Source organism: Periophthalmus magnuspinnatus, chromosome 21, assembly GCF_009829125.3.
Source record: "Periophthalmus magnuspinnatus isolate fPerMag1 chromosome 21, fPerMag1.2.pri, whole genome shotgun sequence".
Lineage (NCBI taxonomy): Eukaryota > Metazoa > Chordata > Actinopteri > Gobiiformes > Gobiidae > Periophthalmus > Periophthalmus magnuspinnatus.
The window spans coordinates 11,627,708-11,652,282 of NC_047146.1; the positions used below are offsets into that span (position 1 = coordinate 11,627,708).

General features: G+C 39.7%; 1 protein-coding gene across 2 annotated transcripts in view; it reads left to right on the forward strand.

Moving 5' to 3' along the window:
• The window catches only part of LOC117389262 (obg-like ATPase 1), a 45,719-nt gene that overhangs the window by 15,696 nt on the left and 5,448 nt on the right, over positions 1-24,575 (forward strand). For both annotated transcript variants that reach the window (XM_055230722.1, XM_033986911.2), the window contains exons 5-9: positions 4,008-4,183; positions 7,150-7,230; positions 7,510-7,607; positions 22,077-22,217; positions 23,265-23,361. In XM_055230722.1, coding sequence (XP_055086697.1) covers positions 4,008-4,183; positions 7,150-7,230; positions 7,510-7,607; positions 22,077-22,217; positions 23,265-23,361 — 593 coding nt within the window. The remainder of the gene's footprint in view (positions 1-4,007; positions 4,184-7,149; positions 7,231-7,509; positions 7,608-22,076; positions 22,218-23,264; positions 23,362-24,575) is intronic.

Below are 24,575 nucleotides of genomic sequence, written 5' to 3' on the forward strand. Positions count from 1 at the left end.
TTGCCAGTGTTTTTATTCTGGGAAGAAGACATCCATAATGTGCCTTTCCTGACAGACTCGTAAAATAGCTTTTACTGCTCTGAATACCAGGAGGATTGCAGCGGCACAGAGTTTGCATGAACATTTTTAAAGGCGGCGTGAGGAATGCAGCTTCTTTAGATGTGCTCCTGGGCCCGGCTGCATGTGAAAACACGCGTAGGAAGTCACAAGTCAATGCATACTGTAATTTTGCTGAATTATGATGACCACATATCCTCCCAGGTAGCAACATCACAGAGGCAGCTCAATCATTATCGATCTAGCTACACTCTGATGACTGCCTTGTCTGTGCGCCTGACAGGAGAGTAATGATATAAGCTAACCCTGTGCTTTCATACAGATACCGCATACATGTATACATTTTAACGCAAGTCAGAACTTTTCTACTTTACAGCTGCTATGAACACAGGTGGACTGGTGACAAACTTTGGGTTGTTGCACTTTGAGAATAAATACGTTCAAAGACTTTTACTCATTTATATTTTACTGGAATAGGAAATTAAATGACCTGTGTTCTTATTTAACCAATGAGAGCTATTCGTTATGGAGCGCTTTAGCAATGATTCATTTCTGTGCAATTACCAAGGCAGACTTTCTGTCTCTTTGCCGTCTCTGTCAAAAGTAGGTCATGTGATAACACCATTCAGGATTTAATGTAACGTTTCAATTACATCTACTTTGAGAACTACAACTATCCTTTCTTAACAATTTTTTTCAAAGACACTCCCAATACCGGTGCAACTATAAATGTTAATTATTTTTATTTAATTATATTACTATTTGGGTCAGTCCCAAGCTGGAAAAAATATAAGGATGGGCATCTGTAGCAAATCTCCAGTGGCAGGTGGTGGTCTGAATGTAGTGGATTCATATCAAAGAGCTCGCTTAAAGGGTCTTGTAAGTCTTTAGCCTAATCCGTATTCGCGGCATCCATCTCCATTAAAGCAGTAGATCTTTGGCTGTATCACTGGAGAAGCACCTGTTAATATTAGCCTCCCAGTGTCGCCTCTAAATTGACTCTCTACAATAGTGACAGTGTAAGACAAAGCACCCTCCCTCACCTCCTGCCCCCCTCTTGTGTGTTTTAGTGCCCTGCATATGTCTCTTTGTGGTAGTGGTCTTCTGCACGGCCCTGTCCACAGCATCTTGTTAAAGCACTAATTGTGGAGATTGCCCCCTCGGATTGCACTCCCCTCTTTCACCTCGTCTATTTGTTCTCTAAGCTGTGAATGGGGTGGCGGTAAAGTAGATGTGAATGTTAAATTAGGCGAAATTAATTAAAGCAAATTACTGTGGAATATGTGGCAGTCAGAGGAGAGTGTCAGCTGATGACTAAATAGTGACTGATCAGCTGCTTTCAAAAGCCCCTTTGAAATCTCACTTATCGGTCCTTTTATTGGGTATGACATTAGCTGGGGCACTGATTGCCTTTTTAAATGTGTTGCAAAAATGACCTAGTATTTTTCCTTGGGACATATGGACACAGATATTTTATTTTAGATGCTCCAATCAGCAGTGATTTATATGAATTCATACTGTTATATTACCCATGCAAACCCTTTCAAAGCACTCTGCTCATAATTAATACTTGCTAAATTGAACAACAAACGCATAGCAGAAACTGTAAATCATAATTGCTTGTAATGTATGTATATTCGCTCAGCTAACAAAATGATTACATTGCATTATATTTTCCAAGTTCACACAGACACAATGGCAAATTTTCATTCCAATCAGTGCTGAACAGGGAGCTGGTAAATTGGAGCGGCAAAACAATAATTCCACTGATTAGCCCCTTTCTGTGTGGCGTAAGTGAACTGTTTATACTGTGGAGTACCTCTGCAAGAGGAGAGGAACCAAAACAGCCTGATTAGGCAAAGAGTAATTGGATAAGTTCATTTCAGCATGAGGACAACGCGCAGGATGACAGCTTGCACAAAAGTCGCAAGGCTGGGTTGAACTGCAGAGTTTTTGACAAATCTGGAGCTTATTTTTGCATAAATATGACCTAAATAACTCCAGAAGAGCATAGAGTTTGGGAGAAGAGCTATTGTTTCAACATCTTTGTAAAATGGTTTACAGATGAAAATGTGTTCTGTTGGTGACACTCAGTCATGGTCTTTTATCTTTTCCTCATTACAAAAAGTGTTGTGGCAGCTAATTATAATCAAACATTGCTAATATACATAACATTATTTTCTGAAATTATCATGACTCATTGAGACAAACAACAACCTGGGTTAGTAACATTAAGTAAGAGTTTGTCAAAGTCCATTGTGGTACACATTTTTTAACCATGCATGAAGGAAGGGTCCACATGCATTTTGAGTTAATGCATTAACTGGGCACTTGTATTGTTATTAGTTTATATGACACTGTGTCCACCCAAGGCTACTGTAGAAAGGGATGTCATGAGTGTGAATTTAAAATAGGTCATCCTCTCTCAACACTCATTTTAAGAAGCACGTGCAGGCTGTCAGTCAAAGATTTGGCACTAAAACCCATGATACAAACGATATGTGATTAGTGATGTGCTGTTTTATATGAGAGCCACTTGAGCTGAGCTTTAGGTAATACCACATAGTGACAACAACATGACTCATCAGTGTGTAGAACATGCATCACTGTCTTGGCGTGTTGACCGATATGCTGACAGCTCTGTGAATGAGTAGTAGCATCTTCTTGTTGATGTTTGTGTCTTGCGGGGCTTCTCCTGTCAACATGCGCTGCACATTTGGGTTGTCAGTGCTCTAATCTGCCACTGATAACACTCTACGTGTGCATTCTTCACATACTGTCCCACACCGGAGCCAACCGTCACTCACGCCATTTCCACTTCCACACTGACACAATGTAAACTTAAGGGTTAGGTGATGAATGAAGAGCAGAAAGGTGGAAATCATTTGGCTCCTGCTTGGGCTACTGGTGGCGGAAGCAATTTTGTACTATAAAAACACCTTCTTTTTTACGTGAGTAATAAAAAAGGGGGAAATGATCCAGTTATGGGTCTAGTCAGTTAAAAATGTGTTTTATCTAATCTGTTGTCAATGTATTGTAATTGTAATCAGATTTCTCAAAGCATGGTACATTACATTGTATTTTTCCCCAATGCTGTAGCATTATTCTACTAAATAGAATAAAATAAATGAATGCTAGCCTTCATTTGGTCTTGGTGATATTGTGGGCTTTCTTGTGTGACACCCCCCACCCCCACCCCGAGGAGCTCTGCTGGAGGAGTCCTTAGAGCCACTGGTGCTAAATGGCCTTCTCCTGCCTCATTACCTAATCACCAGCACAGCTCCAGCTTAAGCACTAAAGAGCACGGCTGCCACCATTTTCTTATGACATTTTGCTCCTAACCATGCTCTTTTTAGGCTAATATTAAGGTAGGCTGGGCTTTTGAAAGGTAAAACACGGCTTTCGTATGAATGCAAATGCACTCATGAACATTGATATTTGCACTATGTAACTTTTCTGGTAAAATCTTTGTTTAGTTGCAGCAAATATCAGCAAAATTTCTTGCAATAGCATTAGCGTTGTTTAGGCTAGGCCACAAGCTAAACTACGGAGAATGTTATTAGCTGAAACTTTAAAGCACAGCAGACCAAGTTTGTTGTGAAGTAATTTTTAAAATGAAAAAATAATTTAAAAAAATACTCTTTAAAGTTTTTTTGTGCTGTATTAATCTAGTAAAGAAGATATAGGCAGATCATTACTAATATAGAAGTACAGAAGCTTTTTCAATATGTTTCACTGTATTTGTCATAATATAACTTCCCACTGTGAATTCTTATGTAAATGCTTATTTTTCCCATGTTCTTTGCAGCACATAATGATTTCTTTTGCAACTAAATCTAATCTCATCTCACAGTCGATGCCATTGATCTTTCTCGCTGGTGTTTCCAGATGGTGCCACATTGTCATTCTACATGGGGGTTTACAGTATGTTTTCTGTCCCATCTCCGCAGGTGCATTTGAAGATGAGGATATCATTCATGTGGAGGGGACAGTGGACCCGGTGAGAGACATGGAGATCATTCACGAGGAGTTAAGGCTAAAGGACGAGGAGCTGATCACCCCCATTATCGACAAGCTGGAGAAAACGGCCATCAGAGGAGGTGACAAGAAGCTCAAGCCAGAATATGTGAGTTTGTGTCCCCAGCAGGCCTTTGGTTCCCCTCACAGCACGCTTCAAAAGTATAGCCCTCCCACACACACGTTTTTTTTTTTTATAATCTCCCTCCGATAAGAAGCCCCCCTCCTTCCTTTTCTGTTTTTTTCCCTGCCTGAGATGGGAAGTGATCGGGGGTCATGATTTTCTGCTGTAGAAATCATTAATAGAGAGTTACTTATTCAGCTGCTGACCTCGGGTCGCGCTACCAGGCTAATGAAAGTGTATCCGCACAGCTCTTTTCATCTAAAGTAATACTCAAATCAGACACCTACAGCAGCAGCTCCGGAGAAAATTGTGTGAGGCCAAGCGCTGGGTGAAAGGGAAGCCTATATGTCGTTATGAATAGCATAAATGTTTGGCATATACTTTGACAGAGCGCTTAGGGTTACTCATATAAGGAGATTAGAGGAAGTGTGTGGAAGCGCTGCTCATATTGTTAGGCTAATGAGGGTTAGCTGCTAACTTTAGCATCGATTTGGTGGTGAACGTCTCCCACTGCCCTACCATGGTGCGAGCATGAGCAAACCTGGCCTTTTGCTATAAGCTGCATGCCCAATTTGAGCCTCTGACCAGTCATTACGCTAACGAGAGGGGCTATTTCACCTGCTGCAACCGCCCCCAAGCCCGACAACCCCCCCACCTACCCCCACCCCTGCAGACGCCCCACCACACCCCCTCCTCCTCCCTGCCAACAGCACTTCCCCACACCCCTGTAGCCCGCAGACAGGAGCCATTCAGCCCAGGCAGGTGGCCGCTTACGCACATAATTGCTAACAATTTTAGGCAATGAATAAAAATGATCTACATTACTTGTCAAAGGTTGTGCACACGTCGGTGAAGTGAAATCTATAGAAGACCTCTTTAGATGGAGAAGAATGGGGCTTATCAAAGGCGGGTGCAGCTCAGAGACGCTGGGATTGTCTCCCAGTGCCTCAGCTGTGTGTTGTCACCTCCAAACATGTTTATGTCAGCATCAGAGCAGCGCTGCAGTCTACCCAGAGATGTACATTCTGACAATAGGACGCACGGTCTGAGCAATGACAGGGGCCTATTAAATCAGAAACAATATGTGAAGCAGGTGAAGGGACGGAGCAAAAATACTGTCTACACCTATTATCATGTCATCAAATGCCTTTATTTTCTGTCACCTAGTTCCAAAGACATCCTGTTTCATGTAGTTTTCAATTTAATCCAACGAGACAAACAGGACTCAAAGTTTGATCATAAACATAAAGGATGTAATAATTAATACATATAATAATATATATTAATTACTAAAACTGATTTGGGTAAAGATGAGTAAATTTGACATACGCATACTATGTTACTGTCAGATTTCCCTTTGAGCATGTACTTACTACATAATTGTACGGCCTCATGCTGGATGCACTCAGAAGAGTTTAATGCACAGGCTTTTAATAATGAACAGATCTGCTTTTAATCAACAGCTTCCTGTTGTGACAGGATGTAAGGACACACGTGTAAGTGCACATATTTAGCCAATATAATAAAACATGAAAACTTTTGGCATACCTAAGAGACTAAAATGTTTAAAAGATAAATAATAGCTATTATATGGAGAAACTGTATGTATGAGTTTTTGGATACGTACATAAGTGTTTGGACATGTTTTCTGAAGGACAGGCCACTTAATATTCCCCTGAGGTGTATTTAAATGATTGCAGCAGCACAGGCTCATTTTTATGCATTGTTATAAAGATTTAAATCCATTTGCTTGCGCTGTGTTTACAAGAAGAATATTTCATGCTTTTGTTGCTGTGAATCATCTAAATCCCTGTCCTCAGTAAACAATGCAGCGGTGGCGGGCCCACCAGCGGTGTGTGATGGTGGCAGGCGTTTGTGCTGACCCCTGTGGGACCTATCTGCCTTTTATTAACACCTGCCTGTTAGAGCTGATGAGGGAAACCTGGAGCGGGTTCAGCCCGTGTCACTGGCCGTTTGCTGTTTCCATTTCACACATGATTAATCTTTGTGTGAAGGCCGCGCCGCACTGGCCCTGCGTCCGCGCCTCTTCCTGCGCTCTCTCCCGCTGCTGCTCTCTGGCCGCACCACTAAAAGGCCTTTAGAATTCCTGTGGAGAGAGATGTGCCCAGAGCGAATGCAGCTGGCCGGGGGTCAGTGTGTGCCGCTCTCTCTGCCATTGTGTAATTGAGGCTCTGGCAGGATTTTTTCCTCACTTCTTTGAAAAGCCAGTGTGATTGTGAAGTGCTGCGAGGCTTTGGGGAGGGAAGAGCAGGCTGAGGGAGTGTTGCAGGGGGTGGGGGACTTTTATATGAAGGGGGAGGTCAAGTTGACAGGAACAAAAAGAATGTGTTCCGCTAATTTCTGTGGGGCTGGATCAACAATAATAGGCTCAATTTCTTTATTACAAATTTTATAACTACCTCCCTCCCATTTTCCCACCCTTTTCCGCTTCCAGATCCTGTCAAGACCCAGTCTTGCCTGTGGTCCCAGCCCACAAGTGCCTCAGTAATGAATGTGTCTTACATCGAGGCTGATGCTCCGTGTTTTCTCCACAAGAATCACTGAATAAATACTTGTGCAGCTCTCTGGAGTGCATTCTAAATGACAGCATTCAGAGTCAGAATCTGAGGGACCTGATCTTTTACACTTAAGTAACTGACTCTGATTAGTTCCCCTCTTGTCGATGCTGTCATCCATCCTTTTCATTAAACAATGTAAAGTATGCTGATAGCCCTGAAGGTCTTTCTCATGCTTTGTAAGACGAGAGGGGGTCCTGTGCGTGCCATCTATGTCAAAGCTGCACTCCTGCTTCAATCCCTGCGCAGCCATTGTTCATTTGGGCATCAGGATGCAGTGCATTTAGGAAATAATTACCCCATACCCCGCTGCGTTTATACTCTTTTTCATCTTCTTTAATGGCTTCTTGTTTATTCTCTTTTAACCCCAAACAGGACATTATGTGCAAAATCAAGAGCTGGGTAGTGGATGAAAAGAAAAATGTCCGCTACAATCATGATTGGAACGACAAGGAGGTACGTCTTTGAAGTCAGCAAGATGTATGAATAACACCAAGTGCTTTTTTAGTCTTCTTTTGTGCAAATGAATATTAATATCTGTTTTGTGCTTTATTTTGACAACACTTTTTATACGAGCTAATGACATCTGGCCATGCTGATCTTGATCTTTATATTGCCCCCCCCCCCCCCCCCCCCCCCTCCATGGCTCCTATATACACAACAGACTGTTCACTCTACTTTGTTTGCTGTGGTTAAAAGTTTGAGCCTTTTTTCACTGTGTCACTGTCTTTGCAGATCGAAGTGCTGAACAAATACTTGTTTTTGACATCCAAACCCATGATTTACCTGGTTAACCTCTCGGAGAAAGACTACATAAGGAGGAAGAACAAATGGTAAGTGCAGGGAGGTAGGAGAGGCCACCGTGTCTCATTGCACTCATTAATCACCAGCAAAGGGCTTTTTTTCCTACTTACGAAGCGGCTTTCTGCTTACTTTGATTGGATCTTGCGTCCTGACTGCATTAATACGGAACAGTGGAGTGTGAGAAGTGTAGACGCAGAGACGGACTGAAGGTGCCCCCCCGCTGGTTTTAGCGGTCATATCTTTGTGAGAGGATCTGCCTGGAGGTGGCACTAAGTACAGCACCACAGCCAGCACTGCCCTCCGACTCTGCTCTTCATTAAGACACATACGGACTCCATTTCACTGCAGAATTTCCATATGATATCAAAGGCTTTGAATGACAACAAAACAAACATGAGCAAGTGATTAATATAGTGCGGAGAGGGGACAATAAACTTGAGGCATAAACACCGCTATTACTATTATATGGCCATTTAGGGGTTTGTGTCAAATATTTGGTTTTGTCTACACATGTTGTTGCTCAAGATGGGGAATGAGTGGCATACTTTACAAGACTTTCGTTACAGTCATGGCTTGCACAATGTGAGCTTAGGTTTTCATTGAAAAAACCTTCAGAACTTTAGTCGGAAAAGAAACTGAATGGAAAACACAGAGTGAAAAGGGGAAAAAACAAAAGAATACATCTGAGCATAAATATTAAATATGAAATAATGTGTTCACTGAAAACAACTGATTCAAAATATATATTTGTCTACCGTATCCTCACAAATTAGGCTTTAATTGTTGATAATAACAATAGAAATAATTTTTAGATTTAGGCAAATCTCCAAACACAAATGTAAACACGGCTGTCGTTGTAACTGTGTGGTGTGTGTTTTGTTCCAAGTCGGTTTATAGTAATGTCATCTCCAGTGAGGCCGCGGACACATCCATTACATGTGAAAGGGCTACTTTTCCTCACTCCAGCAGTTTGTCAATAACACCAACTTGTGGATTGTTACCACACTTTTCCAATTGCCCTCTAGGCTTTGTGGTGTCACTTCTTGCAAAATTTGTTTTCTGTGCTTTACTTGGCAGCATTGTATTACAAGGGAAGTTGTTTACCTATGAGTGTTTGTTAAAATGTTCTTGACACGAAAGTATGAGTGTCAGACAGAGAGAGGAGGGAGCAAGCTCATAAATCAAATGATTCATGGCATGTGGAACATCCGTCATCAGCAGAAAGAGCTTTTTTAACTTGCGTGTGTGGGGATTTTTACTGTGAGAAATGCAATAAATCCTGTGCACTTTTAAACAGTAGTGCTCAGGTGTCCTGGGGGCTCCCCACTGAACAATACTGACATCAAAGTGTTGATGTTTGACAAGTGATGAGTCACTTCCCTTGTCCAGAGAGCAGCTCACACCTGTATGGAGATGATTACAGGTAGATCGAGCTGGCCCTAATTGTACAATAAATGCCGCTCTCAGCCCTAATGGCAGCTAGTCTGCAGCGGAGACGCCAGACTGCCATTTGGCTGTCGCCATGCTCTCGTGTTTTTCCACCGGCACAGTTGAGATGATGATACGCTTTAGGACTATTCAAAGCAAACAGCAAGACAAATTGCAATCTCAGCTTTAATGTGCTCAGAAAAGGGAGGCGAATCCTCGAATGAGGCAAATAAGCCAATTTTATCGGTGTCTCTTAGGACATTCATTGAGGCCATATCACAGGTTTAGTTTACACTGCTCTACAAGCACCTTTTCATTTCTGCTCTTTTGTTGATGGCATGTTGCCAGTCACTGTTTAGCTAGATGCATTTGAAGCCTATTTTTAGTAGTGATGTTTGTACCACGGTGTCAGAACAGGTTGGGTGTGTTGTAACTTTTATGTGACAACATTTGTCAAACATCTATAATGTAATAATGTTATCAGAGTTTAGCCCTGAAACTGCCCAGCCCGTTGTTAACTGCCATCATCTTGTTTGGAGTATGGGAACCACATACCAGGATGCTCTTGTTTAGACAAGAATATAGGGTATTAGCCTTAGCTAACCATCATTAATGTGGATCAGACAAGAAGTATGGCTCCTTTCATCCCAGCTGCTCTGCTGGAGATAGAACATCATTTAGTGTGGAGAGCAGCACATGGCTCTGCAGTGTCTACAGTGTCTACAGTGTGTACATGTGTATGAGAATGTGTCCGTGTGCATGTTTGAAGTCTGTTTCCGAGGCGACTCGCCGCTCATTTGGATGCTGCTGTAATTGCGGTGTGCACATCAAAGGCCTCTGATGTTCCAGAGGAGACCGCCGCTCCTCTGAGCAGAGGGCCGCCCGCTGCTCCCCTCTCCCTCCAGCCATCACTGCCCCCTGCACATCCCCGCTCGTAAAAAATGATTAAGGCCGCATTTGTCCTGTGTTTATGACTGAGAGGCATTGCGTGATAGGGAATGGCATCTCCAAGAGTCTATCAAGAGGCTTTCTCTTCTCCTCTGGTCTGGGAGCTGCCTGTAGATGGTAGAACGCAAGACATACTACAGGTTCATTACAGGACTACTGGTAATGTATACTCTGGCCTAAATATTTACACCTATCACTGTCAACATTGTTTATTTTTCTAGCTCTGGCATTGATTTATACATTACTTCTTACTCCGTTTTTAGACTGGCCAGACTTTGCCAAGAAAAATAAGAGGAAAAACTAAAAAGTCCAGATGTACTGTGATGTTTTTGATGGCATTTTCCTTCCTCTTCCTCTTGTTCTTTTGGACAATGTACATTAAAGTAAATTGGCGCCTCTTAAGTAGATGAGTTGACCTTTAAGGAAGCCGGCGAGCGTGGCCTGCCTCTGAGTGCTCTGCTCTTGGAGTGTGAGCGAACCACGAGCTCCTGCCTCACGGAGCTGCTATTAACGCTGTGCATGGTGTGTGTATGTAAGTGTGAGTGCACTTCTTTTTAGTATTTTATGGGAACGTCAAGGCTTTTTCCTCTTGTGAGAATACTCCTATAGGAACAAAGCACAGGTCCCTAAAGGTAACCTTCAAAAGTCATCAAATGTCTCCATAAAGTGAATGTAATGCCCCTTAAATACATGGAATACATTTACTAAGTATGATAAGATTATGATTATTACACGTTTTGCTCGTGGTGTCAAACAGGTTCAATTTGGCAAACAGCTAAAGTGTGGCAATGTGCTGTAATGGTCGCCTGTCAACATTAAGGCATAAATAATTGTAATTAATACAACGCTGAGCTGTAACATTCATCATCTAAATCATACATCATCCTGTTTGGTTGACATTTTTCAGGCAGCTCTGGTTCCACAAATGTTACAAAACATTACTCTCCTGTTACTTTTCACTTTCCACTTCTACATAGGTACAGGTATCTAACTATGTTACAGACAACTTTATTTTAGTGCAACAAAAACAATATATTTTTGGCATCTCTATGAAACAGAAGACTGCTACTCTACATTAAGAAGAAAGTGCTATTTATGTTTATTTTTGGTCACATAATTTTAATGTAACCAACAAATGGTGTAGTCCCATTATGAATATATATTTTTATTTCATTCTATAATAAATAAATGTTAATTTATCTAATAATACATTGCTTGTAATACATTTGTGTCTTGTCTTGAGTAGCAATTACAATATTGATGTAATTTGTGAAAGGTATCAAATGCATACTTGTTTTGTCCTGTAGGGGGAGCTTTAACAACTATATTGGGGATACATCATTTCACAACAGTCACGGGCTAAATTCCTACAAATACAATTCAGTCACAAAGCCAGTGTTACTCCGATGACATGCTGTATATTTTTGCTTTCACTACCTGTTTTAAGAATTAATTCTGCTTTTTGATGTTTACGTTTGATGCTTTTGTCATTTATCCCTTGGGACCTAGAGATTAGGCCCCCTGTTATAACTCCCTGAAACTCCACTCCTCTCTGCACTCTGCTCCTCCAAACCAACACTCCCATAAACACAACTCTGATTTATTGAGTGCAAAACCAACGACTCCATCCAAGTTTTTTAGGAACTACTATCCACAAGCTCCAGCGCTGCATTCAAAGCAAACAGTTCCAGTTTGTCCACTATAGTCTTTTTCAGTATGAGATCACTTCCCATACAACAATGTGCACACAGTGATTTGTAATGGTGGGCTGAAGGTGGTAGGCAACAACAGAAGAGGAGAGGCAGTGCAGTAAAGCTGGACCAGATGGTGCTAATGAAGTTGCTGTGTGAGTTATAGAGCAGTAGACGGTCCCTGGTCCAGGTAATGACAGGCCTGTTGTCCTGTGTCAGCCTTCTGTGTCTTTGTTGTATAGAAGAACAGACACAATCCTGTTAGACCGACTAATGACATCAACCTCAATCAAACTTGTTTTTTTTCTTGGGGCTACAGCTTGACTTGTAATTGCTGGAAAACTTTTGTTTTTAGTAATAGTGTTTACACCATCTTGTTCAATTGTCTGTCACGCTATGACAGAATAATTCTTTCTGTCCTGTTTAAACTGTAGCTAATTAATTGTTGTTAACAAGTAATTTAAACCAACAAATGATGTTTACAGTGTAAGCTAAGTGCGTATGACAGGTTAGACAACAAGTTTCACTAAAACACAGTGCACATATTTATATTTAAGAGATAAAATATATATACATACATACAATTTTGTGAAGCTGAGATAATTTATTTACTTTCCTGGTTGGACATAGATAGCAGTTGTGAGGTAATTCCACTTAGCAACCATTACACACAGGACAAAGCTTGCCAAATGTATCTGTTAATACTGGATCAATAAAACATATCACAACAACTTTGAACTACCAGAAAAATGTCATCTGACTCATGGATGGAATTTTCCTTCCTATGTTCACAATGTGTTTTGCAACTAATTAAGTGAACGGTATTGTTATGAATCATTAAAATGTTTGTGTCAAATTTAGCTTTATCTATATACAGCAAATTAAATAAATAATTGACATATTATAATGTTTCACAAAGCAACAAAATATATATGTCTATACAAATATATTGTTTTGGGCCATTTATAACATTGTGTTAATTCTAATTTGACTCTAAACACAGCTCATAACAGGCTTGTATATTCCAGGGTCTTTGTTTGCTCTGCGTGTTAGGGTTATAACCGATGCACTTGGCTGAAAGGGAAGCCCCAGCCAGCCTCTCTCACCTCTAATGAGACAAATAAAATGAATTTAGTGTTGCCACATCCCGCTCTCCAACACCTATTAGCGGGATTATTGTTGAACTGTTATGAATGGGGACACAGACAGAATTGGAAGGGGCCATGATTGTCTGATGTTACATATGTCCTTGATTACCTTGCTCGCGCTTTATTCTAATAAGTGGCATTCATTGTGCTGGGTAGGACAGGCCGACAGTCTGACACGCGACGAGAATAAATATTGCATGTGGTAGACATTAAGCTGTCATGGCGGAGAAAAGACGAGATGGAGGAATCCGTGTGCTGTGCGGCGCCACTACACTTTGCCTGCTCTTGTCACAATTGTCACATCTTGATGACTCCCCCTCTTTCCCTCTCCCTCAGCCCTTATTTTCTCTGGCCCAGTCAACTGCTCTGAATGACAGCACGGGTACCCCATATAGAGAATTATTTTGGGTGATGTATGATGTGCTGTTTGACTGTATGACTTTAAACAAGGCTTTTAATCATGTTTCTGCCTGAAGCAATATTGTACATTTTGTTGATATGATGGTAATTTTATCCCTTTACATTTTGGCTTTAGAGAATCACAACTGGAAGTTCAGAGGCCTATAAGGAGTGCATTTAAGTTTACTTATATGAAATTTCAATTGTCCATGAAATAGTGGAACTGGATGTATTATTTATCATAAAAACTACAGAAAAATAATTTAGAATGTATAATTCCTGAGCCTGTATGAAGTGGATCTTTTATTTTAGCTTTGCATTTTATGTTTCAAATGTAATGTTTAATGTAAGATAATAATCAGAAGACTAAAAAACACATACTAAATATAAACACTGCCTATCTGTGTCCTTAAATCTATGCTGTAAAAGTGTTCAAATCAAATATTGATTTTACCAACTGGTAGTGTTTTAGGTTTAGTGATTTACTTTTAACTGCAAATATATTGAACATGGCCAAATTGGGACTCTCTAATAAGAAAACACAATGATCTCACGTTCGGTTGCCAGACTGGACTAAAACCAGTTGGAAATAAACCTAAAAAAAGAGGCCTCTTTCTGATCTGAATTCTCACCTAAATCTCAGCACCTACAGATCATTATTATTATTATTATTATTAATCAGGGCTAGGCTTCAGATTATTAGTGGTCCTGACCTATGTCCATATAATAAGAAAACCTCAATGGTAGTTTAAGCACAAGTAGCCCAGACTAAGTAGTAATTCATCATACACACCTTTAAGGCAAGGCAAGGCAAGTTTATTTGTATAGCGCAGTTTGTAAAGTAATTCAAAGTGCTTTACAGAATAAGAAAGACATTAAAATCACAATACAACAAATCAAAACATAAATAATCATAAATAATCATGATGAAATTAACATTAAAAGAGAAGAGTGCAGAATAAAAACCTTTCAGTCATGTGCAAAGTCTACGCAAAATGACTGGTGGTGAATGTCTTTTTTAAAGCAGGGAAAAACACTAGAGCAAGCCTTAATTGAAAAAGCTCTATCTTACAAACATATACGCTGAGGTTGTGCTATATCAAAACTATGCAGTGTGTGATGCTCTTAACATAATTTTGTTGTTTTCTATGACAATGACAATAAAATGTCAAATCTTGAGTCTGAGCAGCCCTCAGAGCGCAGAGTGGGTACAGGTTTCAAAGCGGGTAAAGTTGTTCAGAAAGCTTGTTATCTGCACACCCTCCAGCTTTGTTTGAGTTGGATGTGAAATGATGCTCTTAATTAAAGCTGCTCCCATTGTGCCCGCGCAGTGTTGTTTCCTGCAGAACTCCTCTTTGAACTCTAAAAGGACAGGACAATATTGGTGATACAGTAGCTGTGTGTGCGGTGAGGTGTGTGTCAGATGTGACGCCTCTGTCTGTCCTCCCCCCTTCCCTTCCCTTCTCTTCCCACTCTCTCCTCTATCTCTCCTTCTCTTTTCTCTTCTCTCTTCTCTACCTGGTCTCTCTTCTTCCATCTCTTCTTTCCTGTCCTCCTCTGCCCCCCTCTCTCTACTCTCTTCCCTCTGCTGCCCACTCTCCCCTCTCTTTGCCACTTTTTTTCCTCTCTCCTCTCTCTCCTCCCTCCCGTCTCCTCTCTCCTCTAGCTCTCCCCGTCCTCTCTTCTTATTTCTCTTCCCTCCCTCTCACGCCCCATTTCCTCCTTTCTCTTATCTCTAGTCCCTCTCTCGCCTCCTCACCTTTCCTCTCTCTGCTTTCTCTCTTTCCTGTCCTTTCTTACCTCTCCTCTCACCTCTGTCTCACCACTCTCCCTTCTTTTTCCTCTCCTATTTCCTGTCCTTTCTCTCTGTCTCTCTCTTACCTCTTTCACCCCTTCCTCTCGCTCTTCTTTTTCTTCTTCTCCCATCTCTCTCGCCTTTTACTTCTCTCTCTCTCTTGTCTCCTCACTTTCCTCTCCTCCTTGCACGCTCAGGAGCTCACCACTAACTGGGAGGATGAAAAGCTTCCCACTGAGGCCCCCTGATGTCCCAGCCTCAAAAGACACCATGAGCACATACCTCTCATGTCTATCTCCCAAAGCACACATAGACTGTTAAAATTAGACACAGGATGAGGAAAAAACATACCATTAACATTTTGATTTATTTTGTTTGTGTGAGATCAGATTGTTCACTGCATATCTATTAATTACTAAAATAACAGTTATGTTGAGTAATTTGAGTAAAACCGGGTCTAAAAACGAATACAATATAGCCAGGTTTCAACTTCCATTAATCAGTGGTGGAAGAAGTACTCAATAATGTTACTTAAGCAAAAGTACAGATACTGGAGGAAAAAAGTACTCAAGTAAAAGTAAAAGTATCACATGGAAAAATCTACTTAAGTAAGAGTATTAAAGTACTCGTTTAAAACTGTAGTTGAAGAGTAAAAAGTAAAAGTCTTTCATGCAGATTTTGAGATCTAATAAGGCTTGAAAGGCATTTTTTCTAGCAGTTTTTCTTTGTATATTTTTGTTTGCTCAAATTATGAATGTGTTAAAAAGCTTTTTCAGAAGGTCTCAAACAATAATGAAAAATATTTTACTTTTCAGTCCTGTTCAAAAATGTAGTGGAGTAGAAAGTACATATACGTTCTTTCAAATGTAGTGAAATAAAAGTAAAAACTATCCACTTAGAAATGTATTCAAGTAAAGTACAGATACCTAAAAGTACAGTACAGATACCTAAAAGTGCAGTACAGATACCTAAAAGTGCAGTACTTTACTACAGGTGATATCTTCAGGATTTTTGCCCAAAAGATATACAGTCTGTTTTGAATTGCTATGGCAGCGGTACTAAATTTACATCACTCCGCAACCCATAGATAGCCTATAATATGTACTCAAATATAACTCAAATATGTACAAATCTGTGTATTTGTACCTTGGACCCTAAGTCTAACCTACCCTCCTTCAAATGAGATGGCTATTCCAAATAAGTAGACTTTGCTCTGAACAAATAATTTAGTAGAACATAAACTGGTTTGTAATGACTTTATTTTAGTTATTTTTTCATGGTGACTGTTATTTTTATTTTTTTAGGTCATTTTGCGCAGTATGCATATTTTCAGATTGCACCCAAGCATTGAATAAGATGAACACAAAGTCTGAACTGTGAAAAGTATAGTGTATTTGTGACCCTGCAGGCTCACCCCTCCCTCCTCTGCTGTAGCTTACTGTAGAGTTTATTAGTGCCATGTGTGGAGTTATGCTGCACCTATGGGCGTGCCAGTGGAGGATGCAGGTATAATAGATTACTCCTGAGCCCAAGCGCATGTGAAAGGAGCTCTTAAAGTGGAGGTGTTGTCCCGCCCTTTACAGCTTAACAGGCCTAAGCACTTGTAATAAGGCCCACCTGTATGAATGAATGTCAGAGCGGCTCGGGTCATTGTCTCAGGTAGCTGCTGGCCCTGTACTTGAGCGGCTCCCATTGTCTTCTCCTCTAAGCAGATCAAAGCTGCAGCAGAGTCCAGAGAAGCCCCAGGCATGCGGAAACACAGGAATTATCCCCCATCAAGATTCCCACACAAAAAAGACAAATAGACTAGCCCCAGAGGGTGGCCCCCCGTGGGACGTCCCCATTCAAACGCCAGCCTGTTGTGGAAGTGACAATTGTTCTTCCATTTTGTCTTTCCAGCATATATTGTCTTTAGATTAGATGCGGAGTGCCTAAAGCTAACATTACGCCCTGACGCTGGTTCAGATGGAGGATAATCAGATTGACAAACGAGCTGTTTGTTTAGCGTCACTTTCAAATTTACTAGCTCTAATTGCTTCCTCAATAATTCATGCCCTGTTCACATATGACAAACAGAAGCAAATGTAAAGAAGCTAAAAGTCTGTATTGTGAATGGAGAGGAGCAGAGAACGCACAAATACAGCTTGAGCCTTCAAGTCGGTGAGTGATTAGCAGAAATAATGTCCCTGTCACCCTTAATCACATTAAAACGTGGTTAACATTTAATTTTTCCCACTTGATATGCAAAAATTTCCACTTGATTTGCAGCAAAGGCCATTGGAATTCCATTATAAAAAGAATAAAAATTTCAGGCATCATTTGTTCTGAGAGGGAGAATATAGGAGCAGAAAGTGCTGAATCTTTCTGTTAACGCAGAGCTGAGAGTAGCACTCAAAGCTCGGGCGGAATAGTAGCGGAAAACATGTACAAACACAGTTGTCTTGAATTTAAATAAATATGAATGTTTACATACTGTTAAACTAAAGATTATAGTCTCTGTTGATGGCAATCCAAAGTTGTGTTGTAAAATTGTTACTTACTGTTGATTTGATCTATTTGCAATGGTATTAAAGAAACTGATTCAAAACTTTTGCTGATGGCTGCCTGAATGTGCAAAAAAATGTCATTTTATACTTTTTGTGACACAATATTTTGAGCAGCCATATGTTTATATAGTAATATATAGTATTTTATGGTATACTCTGCACAATTATTTTGTGATAGTGCTCAAATTGTGTTGCTTGAATAGAGTAAGTAAACTTGTTTATGCAGTACTTTTGACATATTCATTGTTTTGATTAAATAAAGTTTGTGCAGGGAGTGGTTTAACAAAGAAATACTGTTGTTAAAAGATATTTGTTTTTTTTAAAATAGTGATATCTCACTGAATGTTATGTGTAATATATCAATTAGCACATGTATCGCAAAATAATGGTATTATCATATCGCAAGCAATGTATCGTGTAATGTATCGAATCATGACAGACCCTGTGATTCCCAGCACTAATATATATGCAGGATGCACACTGTAGATTGTAAAAACAGCTAGGTCTGGTAAAAAAAATAGATTCCCTGTCAAATTTGGTTGTTGGAAAAGCTTGTATAATAGAATAACTTGACACAGATGCTCTCATGGTTTTCAAATAAGAAAAGACACTAAAAAGACAGCTTCACATTTTACATAAACATTCCCCAATTTACCTTTGCATGTTGAGTTTTGGTTCAAATAATTGGAACGGACAAAGAAACAAATTGTGCAGAAGTTGACGGAGGACCGCGGCTCTTAATTGACAGTGCTTTGTTTGGGGGAGTTAGCTTTAAGGGGGTGTATCCTGGTGCTAGTCTGGTCCAGTGTCAGTCAGGACCCGGACCCCCTAGACCCCCTAGACCCCCGTGCTCATTTGTTCTCCATCTTGCTTTCACATTATTAAAATCATCCCTCAGCCCTGCACCAAGAGCCTCTTTGTTACTGGGCTGCCTTGGCTGCGGCTCTGTCAAGTCTTCACCAATTACAGTCTCAGGTACAATGGTCTATTCACGGGATCACAGCCCTTGACTGGTTTGGAGAGAGTGATTTGTGATCATTATTCAGCCGCCCGGAGAGAACAACGCCGTACCTGAGGAATGCAAATAACGTGCCACCAAATAGACAGCTGTGCGCCCAAAGTGACAAACTACAGCTGTTATTATCTCAGATTGGATTTTTCCCCGCTCAGAGCGCACCACAGTCTCCTATGTTTCAGGTTTTGGGATCTGACTAAATGTGTTTTATTTTTCCCGTTATTACAGAGACATTAGCCAGCTCCTTATTGCGGTGGCAGTGAAACGACAGCCGCGCACACACAATGAGAATAGAGAGGGAAATATTAGGGTATGCTTCCTGTCTGGGCTAATAGATCTGAGCAGTTGTGAATGTTATTGTCAGAAACATTATAGGTGCACCTGATTCTGTTCTGACCCTGTGTCACCCCCGAACACCACTCCTTTCTTTAATGTCCCAATGTTTGACAGAATATTTGTGAAAGTTGTTGATGCCAATCCTTTTTGAGGTTTTATCTGTCTAAAACCGATCAACCAATCAGTACAAGAGCACACACCAACAAATATGATTATGATTAAACTTATATATGTGAGTTTAGACCATGTCACAGTTTATATATATATATATATATATATATATATATATATATATATATATATATATGAATGACGTACTTAAACACTATCTATGTACGTCATTCATATCTGTTGTGTTTATGTTTATTTTGTGTTTATGTTTATTTTGAATAATATTTCCTGCAAAGGATAACATAAGATTAACATAAGCAAGCTGCCCAAGTTGAAATAATAATTGTATAATGTGGTCTTCAGAGGACCTTCTCACTCAGGTGAACCTTGCATTTGCAAACTGTTCCTGACCTCTTGCTCTTGTCAAGTGACAAGACGTGCTTAAGTCTCTCGTTTGAGTCTTCTCGTTTGAGTCCAATTCACTTGGGGCTAGTTTGAGTTAAAAACCAAGTTCTAGTTCTCATTGATCTAGTCCAAGTCCAGTTCCAAGTCATTAAAAAAGGTAAGAGTGCAAGTCATTATCCAAGTCAAGTCATTATCAACTAAAATAGTGAGTCGAGTCAGGAGTTGGAAAATGAGTCACAAGTACCATCCGGAACTCTAGTACATCTCTTTTTGTCATAACCCAAACACTGCTCATTCAGTTAAAGACAAGCAACAAATTGGCAACATTTTCTCAATTTTCTTTGGACATGAAGAGACACATGTAAATTAATATCTTATTCTGACATTAGATGCTTTATTAATTTAGTAGATATTTTTTAATAGTCTGTTGTGCAATGTGGACTTTCATTATTTTTTTAATTAACTTTTTCTTCTTCTTTTTGCTTTTGATAAAGATATAAATAAAGTTAATTTTACAGTAATACCCTATAGTTCAATGGTGGGTTGATCAAGAAACAAAAACTTTAAATTTTAAAATTCCATACCATACATTTTAACAATCTCGTTCATAATTATTAACAGATAAATGTGTTTTGCAGTTGAATTGAAGTTCTGCACTGTGGTATGTCTTCCAGTTGGACAGTTACGGATCAACAGTTCAGAGCATTCAAGTGTTTGAGATGAATAAAAATATTTGAGCTCTTTGAGAGTGACACTACATGGGTCACCTCATTGTATTTAAAATAAACCTCACTTTCATCTGCCGACATTTAAAGTACTCTGTTCTTTTTTACGGCACATAACAATAATGATTATTGTGTTATTATTACACATGCAATTGTTTTTACTTTCTGTATGTGCTGAAACTTTGTTTAGAAATAGCCATTTGATGTCATAAAAACATCAACATGACTGGTCGTACTCATAGGCAAGTCATTAAGAGATTAAAATCCCATTACAAATAAATCAAAACATAAATAATCATTATAAAATTTGTATTAAAAGAAAAGAATACAGAATAAAAACCATATGCACAGCTAATATACGCACATGTAACATAATAATAATAAACCATTTAAGGATGTATCATACAGCGTCTACAACACGTCATTTACTCCAGGTTCTTGTTAGTTCATTTAATGTATACCTTTGCAGTACATAAACCTGTTGCCTTACCCTGACCTCTTTTTGCTCATGTACACTGTATTGATCAGACTGGTTCTGTAATATGATGCTGTAGGTGATAAAACGGTGACATTGTTATTGGAATAGCTGTACTATTGAGGTGTCCTGTCCCTCCTACTCTTTGATTCTTAAAGGCTTTAAACAGGAAACTCGGATTACAGGTAATAATGGGGGCCCTCTAAATCAATCCAGCCCAGGAGCCCCGTGTGAGAGAATAGATCTATGTGATGTTGTTCGGGGAGATCTGACCAATCACAGGCCTGGGATTCTCGTCCAGCTAATCTCATAATTGCCCTAACTCCCTCGTATTGTTCTGGCGGAGGGTTACCATTAGGTGCAAGGATATCTTTGTCCACAATGTCAGGCGTCCTACTGCACGGGAACAGCAAACAAGAGGAAAATGACAAAAGTGTTTAAAGTAAGGGGAGTTTCAGACTTGGTTTTGGTCTAATGCAGAGTTGTGAAGACAGACAGGCAGGAAAGATGGCCACAATAAGAGATGCCATAAGGCAGTTTGAAACACAGATTAAAGTTGGAAATTTGCAGTTTTCCTATTTGCTTGTTCTCGGTCTTATTACTTCTTTTGGTTATGCTCACACTGGTCTAAAATGTGGTTGAAATTAAATCAATTTTGATAAATGATGTGCTAATCATGTCAATGTGAACAGCTTAGACGCAATCAAGACACTTAATCTCAGCACCAAATCAAAGTGGAGTTTGTGTATTTCTTACTAACATTCCTACCCTTTGGAGGATATAATTCATGTATAATAAGATGCCATATCAGATCCAAGCTTTTTTCATAGTGTGTCAGTTTCTTTTTATGTTCTGTGTTGACTCATCTCATGCAAAATATATTTATATATTTTTTATTATACTTTACTGAAGGTATGCTTGTATATGCCCACACAAAATGTTAAATAAACAAATACTAAATGCTTAGACTCATGTGTATTTCATATTTTTGTTTAATCCTTAGTGAGCTATTAAGAATCCATTCTTTTTTGATATAGTACTTTTAATGTTCAGATATTTATGTTTTAATATGAACCAAAAAGCAGATCATTAACAGATTTAGCACTTGACATTGAGTTCCAGATACACAAAAACTCTCTTTGCTGGGTCACTTCATCATCCTTCACATTTACCCCCAGCATCTCCACACAGAGTACTGTCCCTCATCCTCTCCTTTCACATTTTCAAAATTATGGGGCCACAATCAGTCCAACACAATCTGTACACATATTTGCTTAGACAAGGCCCTCATAGTTAACCTGTTTGTTAGTTGTATAATTCCATTAGATGAGTCTCTACAACCGTGTTTTTCTGAATACTAAATAAGAATAGTGTACTGTGTAAACCAGCCAAGATGCTGCATGTCCACACCACTGTATACATTTACATTGTGTCCACTACACCTCACCCTGTAACCTCTCTCTGTGTGTTCCTCAGGTTGGTGAAAATCAAGGAGTGGGTGGACAGTCACGACCCTGGTGCACTGGTCATTCCCTTTAGCGGCGGTTTGGAGAGTCAGCTACAGGACATGACGGAACAGGAGAGCCAGGACTACTGCTCAGAGCACAAGACGCAGAGGTTAATTAGCATGCAGTCCCCTCAGCACCGCACTATCAGCCGTGTCCTCCATGCACTCCTTTAATTGCATGTGCTGATAGAATAATAAATGGCAGACTAATTACCATTATAAAGCCAAGGATCCCTCTTCTTACCGAACAACTCAGTCAAAAGGGTTTTCCTCTAAATGAAGTTTTTAACTGTCATCTGTCATCTGTAGGTATAATTATAACTTGGGCATTCTGCTGTATTGTTCTGGTCTGAAAACGTCTATGGAGAGAGAAATCGTGACAGCGCAGGAGAAGGAGAGGCATCGCAGTGAATTCTTAAAACCGCTAAATGAGTGTGCAGCTTTGTAATTAATCAAAGGGACCAATGGAGAGTTGAATGTGGGGTTTGAAATGAAGTGACCTATCTTAGTCAATTAATGAGTTTGTACAGGAATGAATGGGAATTATCTTAATAAATGGGATGCTCAAAAGGGCAATTTGAAGGTACCACTGCTTCACTGAGTTACTAGTTGTGAAGTCAGAGCAAAGTGTACTGTTGTAATGTCATCTTTTTTCCCCCATGGGACTAGTGTTCGTATTTTGTACTTTAATACTATTACACATAGAGTTGGTTGTTTACTTTACAAACTTAAATCTTACAGTTCTGGAGATAGGAAGTAGATTATGTAGATTATGGATTTTCTAGGATTTATTTCAAGTAAGAATACTCTATTGGACATAAAAAATCAAAATAACTCAAAATTGTCAATCTCCCTAACAAGAAATAGGAAAGGTGTATGATTTGTTTAACTACCGAATTGCCTCCTCAGAAAAAAGCACAACATAGTGGTCTTTTCACTTTGCTGTGCACTGATTGTAATGTTTTTTTTCCTTCAAACTTTACTTTGACATTGGACTGCATGTAACAGAGAATGAAATGTGTGTAAATATTACATATAATGTGTCAGATGATTACACAAATTTTAACAAAATGGCAGCAACACGTATGACAGAAATTAAAGATGCTGATAATCTGTGTTAACACGTCGTCTCTTGTCCATGGTGTTATCTCCTCCAGTGCTCTGAGTAAGATCATCAAGACGGGCTACGCAGCATTGCAGCTTGAGTACTTCTTCACGGCAGGCCCAGACGAGGTGCGGGCCTGGACTATACGGGTAAGAGACACCAGGCAGCCAATCAGCTCGCAGCATCCACGGTTCCACGCTGCTGCCACCCGCTCCCATATCACACTCTCTCAACTTTGTCATGGTGCTGCTTTAGCCGGTCATTACAGGCCAGGGATAACTTCAATTTACTGGTGAGGCGCTGAACGGTGAAACTGGGGGCCACATTGATTGAGGAACAGCAACAATTGATTTTGCCCATTACGTGCGTGAGAATGTTTCCATCCGGCACCGATCGGACGGCCTCCTCCTGCCGCGGGAGATAAGGCGAGGGGCATTGTGGCTGCCTAATCTGTGTGACGGAGGGTGTCTGTGCTAGAATTGATGTGCTCTTTCATTGGAGAGTTTGTGGGGCTCGTGGGGGCTCCTCCTCCCGGTGCATCTACCCCATGTCTCCCCCGGCCCGTCCGCCCGCTGCTCCAAGTGTACGCGCAGCATCACACAGGTTACATCAATACAGGTGTAGAATTTACATGCTCGTATTGTGCTTACATTCAGACACTGATCCTATTTTCACAAACACTGGCAATGCAATAGAGGAGCATCATGTCCAAGTTTATTAGATTGCCAGTACAATTGATATGATTGATAATAAATAAATGAATATGAATAACATCTAATTATATAGCCTATTAAATGTAGGTTATTATAAACGTTAGGCCTATGCATTTGTGCAATTTATAATTATAAGTCAGTCATGATTTTATATCTGAAGAAACAATTATTACTAGAATAGTTAGACTGAGATGATTGAATGGACATGGAACTCAGTCATTTTCTCTGAGCCCTGCTTTTTAGGCATAAAGACATACTTGGGAATTTCTACTGGATCCTATTAAAATCAGTAAATCAATTTTCATTTTATTATAAATATTGTCAATGCATATACAGTTTTATTATTTATTAATTTAATAAACACATTTTTTAGTAATGACATGCTTTCAGTTGTAATGGCCATCTATTTTGTCAACATCATAATGTGTTTGAAGTACCCTTTGGAAATGTGCTAATAAAGCTGCATTAATGTAATAAAATGTAATTCATATCTGCTGGATACAAAATACAGAAGAGACAATTAGGGCTATGTAGGATTCGCAAAATGAAATGAAAATTTTGGTACAAGTGGTTTTAGGATAAGTAAAGATATCCATGTTAAAGGTTCATATTTCAAATTTCTCATTTACTTAATTCCCCTCCTCTCTTCT